The 12589-nt window shown below is 52.6% G+C and overlaps 1 protein-coding gene across 7 annotated transcripts in view; it reads right to left on the bottom strand.

Moving 5' to 3' along the window:
* COLEC11 (collectin subfamily member 11) overlaps nucleotides 1-12589 on the bottom strand; it is a 47033-nt gene that overhangs the window by 2201 nt on the left and 32243 nt on the right. For 5 of the 7 annotated variants that reach the window (XM_024242818.3, XM_024242817.3, XM_054548435.2 and 2 more), the window contains 2 exons: nucleotides 3971-4042; nucleotides 1239-1292 (listed from right to left, as the gene is read on the bottom strand). In XM_024242818.3, the coding sequence (XP_024098586.1) occupies nucleotides 1239-1292; nucleotides 3971-4042 (126 nt within the window). The remainder of the gene's footprint in view (nucleotides 1-1238; nucleotides 1293-3970; nucleotides 4043-12589) is intronic. The other 2 variants (XM_024242819.3, XM_054548438.2) reach the window with 1 other exon arrangement.

Consider the following 12589-nt stretch of genomic DNA (forward strand, 5'->3'; position numbering starts at 1 on the left):
ATGGAGAGCCTGAGATCTGGGCCCAGGCAGACAGTCTGGGCTCCGAAATCGAGTATCTGTGCCCCTGTGGCTAGATGGGAAGTCCCTCTGATGCCTCGCAGATGGCACGGTGCCCAGAACACGCAGCTGTCCTAGGTCCTCTCTGGCTAATCAACTGAGCTACAGTCTGCCCTCCCAGTTCTGCCAACCATTCCCTCAGGCTGCGAGTTTGTTCCTAGTCCCTGGACGGACCCTAGCCTTCCTCCTGTGAAGAGCGACACCTGGTCATCACCTCCGTGGTGCCGGGGCTCCCCGTGGCCCAGCAGCCTCTGCCTTTCCCCAGGATCGGAGCCTGGGCCTGCCCAGCACCCCACTATCCACCCCCATCGCTGTGGCGTGCCGGTGGGCTTTGCGCCCTTTCCCACAGTTTCCACTGTGCAGAGTCTCAGCCCACCCTGCGGTCTGGCATATCCTGTAGAAGTTCAATCCCCTCTTCCTGGACGTCAGCAATCACGTAGAGCCCAAACCACCTTCCTCACCCTCATACGTGAGACCCCCCCACCCACTCACACTTGCACATTTGAAACTCGATCTTTCTTGGGGTTTGCCTTGGTTTTGGGGTTTTTTAATGGAAGTTTTATCTAAGATAAATTTTTTAAAATATATTTTATCTTCAAGCTCACTGAGGTTTGAGGGAATAGAGGCTTTCTAGAGAGACCCCTGTCAGGGGAAGTGGATGGATTCCTTTCCTCATTTAACCTCCAAACTCTCTGACCAAGCTAGGCCTGATGGTAGCAGCTCAGCCCTGGGATGGGACGTCCCCTCTCCTTGCCCCGCTCTCACCTGCCTCCAGGTCCTTCTGTCTCCCAGAGGCTTTGTCCAGGCCCCTCAGGTTGGCTGAGTGCCTGGAGGTGCCCTGAGCGGATGGTGCTTGGCCACTCAGTGACACTGATCTCAGCGCACTCGTACTGAACAAAGTCACCCCGGCAAGTACACCTTCCAAGCAGCTGTTCCTCCTCATCTCTGTGGTGCTGGAGGAGCTTTTAAAACAAGGACTTTTATTCAGAAATCTAGCACCCCTCTTTTCTCCCTCGTTTCAGATCCTTCTCGGAGAGCACCTTCTGAATGGGATCCACTGTGGGATCTACATGGTGGGTGGGTGTCCACCGTGGGATCTACATGGTGTAGATCTACGTTGTTTTCAAAAGTGCAATTTTTAATACATTTTATTAAAAATCCTTGGACCCTTTATGCCATACCTGGTTCTCCATTAGGACCAGGGGGTCCTATGTCACCAGAATCTCCTTTCTCACCTGAAAATGAAAAACAAGGTCCAAGTCACCAGGCAGAGGTGGATGTGTTCTATGAGTTAAAAACATCAAGACTGAAAATGTGATTTGTCTCAGATTTCTCCCAGGCCCTCTTGTTGCTATGAAGTACCGGAGCTCCATTCTGCAGGTAATTCCTGCTTCTGGCACTATTTATGTGATACGAACCGTATACATGTCATGGAGTGACAGGGATTATCGGGTGATCATTCTTTAAATCAGTTCTGGAAAATCCAGGATATCTGAGAGAACACTCTGCAGACATCACCTCATGAATCCCTGGTGCCGTGAGTGAGTGGCCACTCCTCTCAACAGCAGCGCCCGACATCTCTCATGACAGCAGGAAAATCCAGACGGAGCATGATGGGAGTGCCGCGCGGGCCTGAGAGCTCACCTAATCCAAGAGTCGGCGCACTCCTTCCTGCCCTGGCTCAAGGTCCTTCCTGTCCCCACTCGCGGCAGCCTGGTGTCCTGGAGGGCCCAGATGCCAGGAGCCTTGGGCTCCATCCTGGCCTGGACCCAACCTCCGGTTAGATGGGACAAGCGACCTCACCACCCTGCCCCTCAGTTTTCCTCAACATACAAAACAAGGGGGTTGAATAAAATGATGGCAACAGGACTTTCTAGCTGCTCTAAAATTAAGTCATGTGACTTAATAGAAATAAGTTCTAATGCATTCTCTTTATTCTCACAGAGAGGCCCCAAATGCCTCTGTGAAGAGATTTGAGTGCATTCCGATTCCATTTGCATAAGGAGGGAAGGAGTGTCGCAGTCTCCACCCACCTGATTCCTTTGTGTTCCTTTATCAGCATCGGGAGCTTGGAAATGAAAGCACAGCTTGACCAGAACCCAGGATGACAATCTCAGACACGAAGCAAATCAAATAAGCAAAGCCAAACAAGGCCAGCCTGGACCAGCTGCCCCTTAGGAGACGCCAGAATCTGCCCAGAGCACACACCGCATGGTAAAAGTATACACATCCCCACGTGTGAGTCAATACGCAATGTGGCATTATTCACAAAAGGCAACAGGTGGAAAGAACCCATGTGTCCATCAACAGGTAAATGGACAATAATTGTGGTCCGTCCGTATGGTGGAATATTATTCCCTAAAAAGGCAGGGGATTCTGACCCACACTACCACACAGGTGAACCTTGAAAACACTCCACCAAGTGAAATCAACTAGACACAGAAGGACAAACATTGTTATTCCACATATGTGAAATATCTAGAACAGGCAAATTCAGAGACAGAAAGCAGATTGGAGGTTACCGGGGCTGGGGGAGGAGGAACGGGGAGCCACTGGTTAGCGGGAACAGAGTCTCTCTTTGGAGAGATGAAAAGGGTTTGGAAATAGTGGTAATGGCTGTACACCATTGCAAATGTACTCAATGTCCCCGAATTGTACACTGAAAATACTTAAAATGGCAAGTTTACGGATATAAGTATTTTACCATGATGTTATTTGGGTTTGTGAAGCCCACGCCTCCCTCCGGATCCGGTGGTTCTCTGCGTGCTCTTCACTGGATTGGCCGTGGCAGGGAAGGTGCCTCTCACGGGTTTTCCAGGAGGAGGCCCGCAGCTGAGCTGGGCCCCTCCCCATCGCTCTCCTGGCCACAGAGCCCTTTCTACCAGGTACAGGCTGGGCTAGGGGGAGGTCTGTGACCATGGATCAGAACAAACCATGAGAACCCCCTCACAGCTCAAACCCCAGACCGTAGCCTCTTGGTGCCTGGGCCAACCTGCTCCGAGGCAGATGAATGAGGTAGAAGAACCTGGCCCCGGAATTGGACAGACCACAGCAGACTCCCTCCACCGCCGGTGCTCAGGGCAGCTCAGTCGCATTGCTACACCGTGTGGGACCCCAAGAAGACTTCATGAGTCCACACCTGCAGAGCTCAGGGACAGTCAGCCCCTTGCCCTCCCACTGGCTCTGTCCCCCAGAGCCCAGCATAGACCTGGAACAAGCCAGGCGCTCCAAAGACGTCCACTGACCAGATGGCAGGGGGGTGGGGGGCGCATAGGAGCAGCACCTTCTGAGCAACCCCTCAGCTGTCCTGGCCTCAGTCTCTCATCATGGGAGGCACAGCTGATCTGCCCGCCTTACCAAGGCTGTGCAGCCAAATGCAGCAGCGGAGACGGTGCAATTAGAACCCACAGGTGTAGACTGAGCCCAGGTGTTGGCACCATAGTTGCCGCTCACACCCGCTGCTGCCATCCCACATCCTGTTCTCACCAAGAACCATCCCATCACCTCGAAATGCCTGAGACCTGAGCTGGGGGAACAGACGCCATGCCTCCAGAGCAGGGTCCGTCCGCTCCTTACGTGAGGTTCTAAGTCTGTTACCAAACTCGTTAAGGATGTTGTGGCTACACAGCCAGAGTCTTGCCCAAGCACACTAGCTGCAGCCCCTCCACCCTGGGGCGCTGTGAAAATCCCACAGATTGGGGAGCACTTCACCGCACCCTGTAAGCACAGAGCCAGCAACTAGCTTCAAGCACCCCAAAAATGGAAGCACTGCAGTATATTTCTTATCTACCATGCACAGAGCATAAATAAGAGCACCGGACAGGACAATTCAGGCTACAGTTATTCTCAGGGTATCCAGACTCTGACCCTAGGGGCAGGGGGGGAAATGAGGCAAGAATCACATCGCAAATACCTTTAGAGCCAATGGGACCGATTTTTCCATGGCGACCCACACTGCCTTTCTGTCCTTTGTCCCCCATGTCTCCTGTAGAAAACAATAAGAGCAAAGTTGGTTGATGCACAGGTGACACCGTGGCCTCCTCCATCACACACGTGCATGGGTGACCCGACCGCCCTCCTTCCTAACATCACAGGCACATAGAAGAGACTAAGAAAGACAGCTCTAAATCTCTTCAAGGTCACGTATGTGACTGTCACAGGGAGGTCGCCTGTTGATACAGCTTCTAAAGGAAGATGCACTTCCCCCAGAAGTCATACACACTATAGAATGGAGGGGCCGAACGGGGCATCCCTAAGTTCCAAACTCAACCACGGTCCATCCCCTCCATGCCTGTGTGAGATGAGAGCTCGTCTTTCCTCCATCCCAGCAAGGCAGTGCCTCCCAGCTCTTACTCCTGCACCCCACCAAATCACGCACCCACAACTCTGTAAGCATGGACATAACTGGCACTGTCAGGAACACGGTCTGGTGGGTGGGTGGCAGGTGGCAAAGCCCCTGGCTCCTCTCGGGTGTGTGAACTTGAGCCAGGGAGGAGGGTCCTAGGACACTTCATCAGATGCCTCCCGACCTGACCTGCTCTACAGCAGAATGCCTGATCCCCGTGACCTGCTGGCCCGTCCCCAGCTTGGGTGTATGCAGCGGTGGTGTGGGGTGGTGTGTGTCCCCCACCCTTCTCTCATTCATAGCAAGAGGGACACCAAGATCCCACGGGATTATCTCTCTGATCACTGGACCAAGCTGGAAGAATGTCGCTGTCACCCAGTCCCTAGAACAAATTAAGCCAGAGGGTGGAGTTTCTCAGTACACCCTCCCGCAAAGTGTTAAGCCCTCAGCAACTGCTCCTGTCTGCTGGTGATCACCACTGACCACCAACCCAACCAGCAAACAGCAAATAAGTACACAGGGAAAAACTGAGAAAAGAAACAGGCAACCTGATTTAACTCAGTAATTCTTTTTCATGGACATGTTTACACACTATTAGGACTTCATGATCAGTTATAACCCACCGTTGCAGGAACTAAATGAAATTCAATGTGGGAAATTCAATGTGGGCAATCCGGCAAGACAGCGGGTGGTGGGGAGGACTTTCTTTTTTTTTTTTTCTTTTTGAGATGGAGTCTCGCTCTGTGGCCCAGGCTGGAGTGCAGTGGCACAATCTCGGCTCACTACAAGCTCCGCCTCCCGGGTTCACACCATTCCCCTGCCTCAGCCTCCCAAGTAGCTGGGACTACAGGCGCCCTCCACCACGCCCGGCTAATTTTTGTACTTTTAGTAGAGATGGGGTTTCACCATGTTAGCCAGGATGGTCTCGATCTCCTGACCTCATGATCTGCCCACCTAGGCCTCCCAAAGTGCTGGGATTACAGGCGTGAGCCACTGCGCCCAGCGGTGGGCGGCGGGAAGGACTTTCTATTGCACGCAGATAATGCTCTGTCCCGCAGTGACACCACCTGCCTCCTTAGAACCAAGGACTTCCCTGCCAGAAACTCCTAGTCTTGTTTTGCGAAGCAGATGTAACGTTCCCCCAATTCAGAATAGATAGAAACCAGAGGACGGAACACAGACTTCAGTGAGCTTTGCTAAAATGAAACCACACACGCCCCTGCAGAGAGTGGCTTACATTGCAGTAAAATGCAGCCTTGATTCACAAAGCACATTCACATGCATTCTCTTATCTGGCTACGAAAATGACATGGCCTGGCATGGCGGAGCCAGGACAACAGCCACGCTCTGCTGCTCTGAGGCCCAGGCTGCTCTCCTGACGCTGGCAGCTGGGGGCCACATCCAGCCTAGGGGACGATGCGGGGAAGAGGGAGGCAGGGGGAGATCCTAATGGCACCTAGGCTGGAGCTGGACAGCCAGGACGGAGGCGACTCTGCTTCGCGGACCAGGCAGTGTGTGTCGCCAGCTGTGCAGGGCGCTGGCTGCAGGAGTCAGAGCTCAGGGTCTGCTGGTAAATCGGGACAGTGGCTCAGCAACTGCAGTGCATGCGAGAGGAAGGGAATAGAAAAGGGGCAACAGGGACGCCACTTCCTTGTCCATGCTCAGAGACCAGGAAAGCATCGGAGAGGGTGTGGTGCATGCTCCGTGCTGTGGGAGACGCGGAGGGTTGGTGAAGAGGGCGGTGAGATCAGACTTGTGTTCAGGAAGCATCTGGCAACACTTGCTGGAAAGACTGAAAGGCGCAAAAGGAGGCCAAGGGCAGAGCAGGCCGGGGGTGAAGGGGGTCACGGCAGGCAGGGTCTGGGAGGATAAGAAAAATGCCCAGATCGGGGAGACACCCAGGAGGCAGCGTTGGCAGAACCTCGTGTGTGATGGGACATGTGGATGAGGCGCACACAGCTAGCACTGGGTGGCGAGCCCTCCTCGAGGTGGGGGCAGGGAGACGCAGCTCTGGAGAGGCCAGAGGAGGATGCCACGGGGCACGTGGGGAGAGAGGGACAGGCAGGGGAGAGGGGGACGGGCAGGGGAGAGGGGTTATCATGTGATGGTGACAAGGGCCAGGAGGGTACCTGAGAGAAGTGTCCAGTGGGAGGCAGGGGCCTACGTGAGGAAGAGGAGCTTGGGGAGGAACCCGAGGGCAGGCAGGGACACAGCAAGGCGGTGAGAGGCACTGTCACTGGGGGGGCACCCAGTGAGGACAGGGCCCAAGACATGGGCAGGGCCGGGACCGGGTGGACAGCCAGGAGGTCTCACAGAGGGAGGGGCAGGGCCCCCACACCAGAGGGGGCCCTGCCAGAGAGCGCTCAGTGTGTTGCCTTCGTCGTCAGGGGGCCAGCCCTGCCCTGCTCTGAATCCCTCTCCACGGCAGCCTGTGAGTCCAGCACCTGCTGGAGCCACCTGGGCTGCTCTTCCCGACAGCAGGTGCCAGGTACCCGTTCCTGCTGTTCTGAGTCATGACAATTTCAACCTGAAGATTTCTGTAACAGTAAAATGCCAGAGCAGGGAGAGAGAAGGGAAACTGGAACAAACAGCTTCAATCAACCAGCCAACCCATTATACATGCCCAAAACTCGCTGCAAGGGAAGCAATTTGCAATTCTCCCTGGAATCACATGGCACCCTCACAGTCAGCAAGCAGCCAGAGCAGGGGTTCCACATTTGTGCCTGGTTTCTCAGAACCCCCTATGGCAGGGACTGGGTCCCACACTTCTCCAAGGGCAGGAGCTGAGCTCTACTCGCCAGAGACAGGTGCCAAGTGTCAGTGATGACCTTGGATTTGCATTAACACCTGGCCGTGTGATTCAGAGATGGCTAAAGGCCAAATGCTCTCAACTCACTCTCAGGTTTTAACTTGTCCACAGCAGCAGGACGCGTGCCTCCCCCAGCCGATGGACTGAACCACTAATAAGTCTTTCCCGAAGATGGGAGGAGCCTCCCCAAGTGCATCTGCGCCCAGGGGCTTCTCCTCCACCATCTCCTGGGCCTCACCATCCCGGTCTACTTGTCAGCCTGGGGGCCTGGCCTCGTCCTCCAGGGAGGAGCTGTGTGGGTGGGAAGACGGGAAGGCGGGGTCTGCGGGTTGCTTCTCTCTCCCCATCACTGTCCTTGAACAGCTTCACATCTCATCTCTCAGGGGTCTCGGGAAGAAACAGCTCCCAGGTGGGGAGGAAGCCCCTCGCGCCCTCCCCATCTTTTCCAGGTGGAGGCTTCTTAGCAAATAGTTGGCTCTTCGTTCAGGTGAAGGGTCACAATCCACCTCTGCCACGTCACTCCTCAGTCCCTGTGGTGTTTGTGCTTTTTCATGGGAAGGTGACATTCCTAGGGCTGGGACTTTGGTTTCCTTTCCTGTGCTCTGACGCTGCCCCTCTCCAAGTGGGGACTCGGTGGGTGTCCCGGGATTCTGCTCATTTTTCCATCTTTCAGAAATAAATTAGAATACTCCCAGGTAGACTGTGTGCCAGGAAAGCACATCCACACGTACATGCTGATTTCAGCTTCACGACGTTCCTAGCAGCATCATCCGTCAGGGCTGAATTACATCCTCCAAAATTCCGACGATGGAGCCCTAACCCCAGCGTGACCCTACTGGAAGCAGGGTCTTTAAAGAGGTCATGCAGGTGGGCCCTGGTCCAACAGGACTGTGGCTTTACCGAACAGAAAGAAAGGCCAGGATTGTGCATGCGTGGAGGAAAGGCTGCATGAGACATAGCAGGAAGACACCACCTGTAAGCCCCGGAGAGCAGCCTTGGAAGAAGCAGCCCTGCCGGCACCTGGATCCCTGACTTCCAGCCTCCACAGCCGGGAGGAAATCATCTCTGTCCTGGAAGCTGCCCGCTGTGTGGTACTGAGAGATGGAGACACTGCCCTCTGCTCCAGAAGAGGATCATCTCTGTCCTGGAAGCTGCCCGCTGTGTGGTACTGAGAGACGGAGACACTGCCCTCTGCTCCAGAAGAGGAGTTCAGAGAGTCAGGTGACCACCACAGGTCACACAGTGAGCCAGGAAAGAACACAGTGCCGCATGATTCAGAGCACAGCCTCTGCGATCAGACAGGCCTGGCCCCAAATCCCAGTGCTCCACCCAGGAAACCCTGCACAAGTTACAGCCCTCTGTAAGCCTCAGTTTCCCTGTCTGTCAAGTGGGACCTCAGGGCATTCCATGCCTCGGATCACAGCGAGCATCAGGAGCAGGAGCGCACACCGATGGCATGGATTTCACTCAGACCAAGGCCTCCTGACTCCACCACGTCCAGGGCTCCAAACACTGCACCTCCACTGTGGGCAGGCCCTAGCCTGTGGGACCTTCCACCCCTGGGTACAGCCAAAGCCACCCTCCATGGGCCAAGAACTGCAGGATGGCTGTATTTCTAAGAGCCGGGGGCTGGATGCATGGCGCAGGTTTGTGCTCCTGTGGGAGGACAACCAGTGCCCCACTCCCAAGCCCAGGGGGGTGGGAGACAGAGACCGAGAGACCAGAGTGTGCAAAGCAGCAGGCAGAGCCCTCCTAGCAGAGCCCTCCAAGCAGAGCCCCCTCCGAGCCCTCTCGCCTGTGTCAGCCGTGACCAAGCGCACTCGGCTGATGGGGAGTTGGGGTGGCTACAGGTGGCCCAAACCCTCCCGTCCCTCCTATTCCCTTCTGCCCTAAACCCATAGCTTGGACCACCAGACCCCCCTCCACAGTCCCCTCAGCCTTGCAGGAAAACCTTTGGGGGAAGGGCCAGGCACTGGGCACAGCTGGGCCTGGGGGTGGAGAAACACTCCCTCCACCAGATGAGCCAGTGCCAACTTTCTCTAAACACCCTGATAGTAGGCAGATGTTATCGTTCTTTGGCCTTCCAGAAAGAGAACTAGCAAAATGCCTTGAGCATCCAAGAAATCTGTTGCCGTGACCTTTCTTCTCAGCCAGTCTGCTTTGCTTTACTGCTACAATTCTTTGAAGAATGCCTCAGAATCATTTTTTAAAATTTTTTCTTAACTTTTTTTTTTGATACAGAGTCTTGCTCTGTCGTGCAGGCTGGAGTGCAGTAGTGCAGTCTTGGCTCACTGCAACCTCTGCCTCCCAGGTTAAAGTGATTCTCCTGCCTCAGTCTCCTGAGTAGTTGGGATTACAGGCATGCACCACCATGTCTGGCTAATTTTTGTATTTTTAGTAGAGACGGGGTTTCACCATGTTAGCCAGGCTGGTCTCGAACTCCTGACCACCCACCTCGGCCTCCCAAAGTGCTGAGATTACGGGTGTGTATTGTATTGCATTTCTTCAAAATTGTAACAGAAGATGAAACGTGGCTTTACCAGTACAATCCTAATGACAAAACAATCAAAGCAATGGCTACCAAGAGGTGGCAGTGGTCCAGGAAAACAAAGCAGACTGGCTGAGAGCGAAGGTCATGGCAACAGGCTTTTCGGATGCTCAAGGCATTTTGCTAGTTCTCTCTGTGGAGGGCCAAAGAACAATAACATGTGCCTACTATCAGAGGGTTTTGAGAAAGTTGGCCAAAGCCTTAGCAGAAAAATGCCCAGGAAGCTTCACCAGAGCCCTTCTCACCCCAACAATGCTCCTGCTCATTCTTCTTATAAAACAAGGACAATTTTGCAAGAGTTTCTATTGGAAATCATTAAGCATCCAACTTTCCCAGTTTGGCTCTTTCTGACTTCTTTTTGTTTCCTAATCTTAAAAAATCTGTAAAGGGCACTCATTTTTCTTCAGTAAACAATGTAAAAAAGACTACATTGACATGGTGAAATTCCCAGGACCCTCAGTTCTTTAGGGATGGACTAAATGGCTGGTATAATTACTTACAAAAGTGTCTTGAACTTGATGGTGCTCATGTTGAGAAATAAAGTTGATATATTTATTTTTATTTTTTAATTCCATTTTTCCACAAACTTTTTGAAGTCCCCTCACACATTATATACAGACATGTGCACATATACTATACACACATACATTCATGTACACATACACATACATATGCACACATACATACTATACACATATGCATGCAGACATCTACATGCATACATACACACGTGCACATGCATATACACATACAGAGATGTGCATACTCACCTCCATATACATACATGTGCATGCAAACATACACATATTAACAGAGATATGCAATATGCAAACACATAACATATGCACACAAATACATACACATATGCATGATGCATGCACACACATTCATGCAAACATGCATGTATAAATACAACCACACATAGCATGTATCTGCACATCATATATATGTACATATAAACATACCCATATACACATACATAAAACTTACAAACCTACATACATGGATACATGTGTACACACACAAACATACATACATGAATACAAACATATACATACATATGTAAGAGCACTTGGAATTCAGCTTCCTCAGCGATTTTTAACAGCTGGGCTTTCTCTGGACCTGTGGACTGGCTTTGTTATCTCAAAACAGGGCATCCAGCAGCACATACATAGACAAAGGCATACTCACATGACATACCCATGCATACTATAGGAACACACATATACATACATACTATTCACACACATGCTATATGCACATACACACAAATGCTCATGTGCACATACACACAGGTACATATATATATGCACACATGCATGCACATGTATACATATATGTATGTATCCATACATACAACTATACATGCACAAACATACATGTTATGTGCACATGTATGCATGCACACACTATACACACGTGTGTGCATGAGTGCATGTACATAAGCCTACTTTTATCCTCACACAACTCAAGCTTGTACAGCTGGTCAGCACCTAGGCTGAAACTGAGAACCCCAGAAGCACCTAGGAGACCCTCACTACACTCCAACTGCCACATACCAGCCACACACACTGGGACCTATTGCTGTGAGCTGTTGTTTCTGACAGAAATATTCTATTTTGGGGTGTCTGGAGGAAGAAGAAAAGGTGAGAACCATTAAAATCCACTGAGATTGTCAACACATTCTCTACTTTATACCACAACCTTTTTTGTAGCCAACTTGTTTCAACTTGAAGACATTTCTTGGAAACTAACCCTTGGGCAGAACAGTAGTGTGGTTACAGACCCAGAGGTTCTCTAAGGAGAGCAGATTAGAACAAGAGTCCTAACTCCTTTTTCCCTCTCCCAAGGCCTCATGCACCTCCAAGTGACAGAAAGCTTTTTGCAAGAGGCAAGCAACGCCCCCTCCCGCTGGCTGCGTGCGACAACAGGACTGCAGCACCTGATGACCCTGGATCCCTTCCCTCTCTGCCATAGGAGCTTCTGGCTGCGGCACCCGGCGCACTGGGCACGAATGCCACGGCCCATCCCACATCTCATCACCACTGTGAGCAGTGCTGTGCCTCCCATCTGTCCTCTGGACACGCACGAGGATTGAGGGCAGCTCAAAGCAGGTGCGGAGTTCTTATTAATTTTAATGAACACTTCACGCAGTCTTCTGAAGTGGAGAAGGGGCAAAAAGAGCATTTGAAATTCAGCTTCCTCGGTGACTTTTAACAGCTTGGCTTTCTCTGGGCCATGTCCTGGCTTTTTATCTCAGAACAGGTCATCCAACCGCACCACCTCCCCGAGTGCGGGGTGGGGAAGTCTCACTTTCCCGACAGGACACTCCCTCAACGCCCCCAGCACACACCCAGCTGGCCTGTTCAGGGCAGCCCCCGCTGCAGCCAGGCTCCCATGTGCAGAGCATGCACTTTGTGGAAGCAGAGGCATCTGGACCCCCACCAATGCGGACAGCCCAGGCCTGCAGCAGCAGCACCTGGGTGCTGTTAAGACCATTGCAGGGTCTCAGGCCACCCTCCTGGGCCAGGAGCTGCATTTAAATGAGAGCCCCTGGGGAAACCTGAAGCAGAGCCCCGCCTCCATAGACAAGCAGAGAACACAGCCCCCGCCCGGCATGGCCAGAAGCCTCATCCCACAGACCAGCTCTCTAGAACCTGGCAGGGCAGCCGCTTCACCTGGGGAAGGGAGGATGACACAGATGGGGGGCCCTTGGCCATAGACTGGGATCACCCACAGATTGCAGAGGTATTTGAAGATATGAAACCTCAGGATATTTTTCCAACAGTGGACAGAGGGGCTTCCGAATGCCAGGTCTCATGCTAGGACC

This window comes from Pongo abelii, chromosome 12 (assembly GCF_028885655.2).
Source record: "Pongo abelii isolate AG06213 chromosome 12, NHGRI_mPonAbe1-v2.0_pri, whole genome shotgun sequence".
Taxonomy (NCBI): domain Eukaryota; kingdom Metazoa; phylum Chordata; class Mammalia; order Primates; family Hominidae; genus Pongo; species Pongo abelii.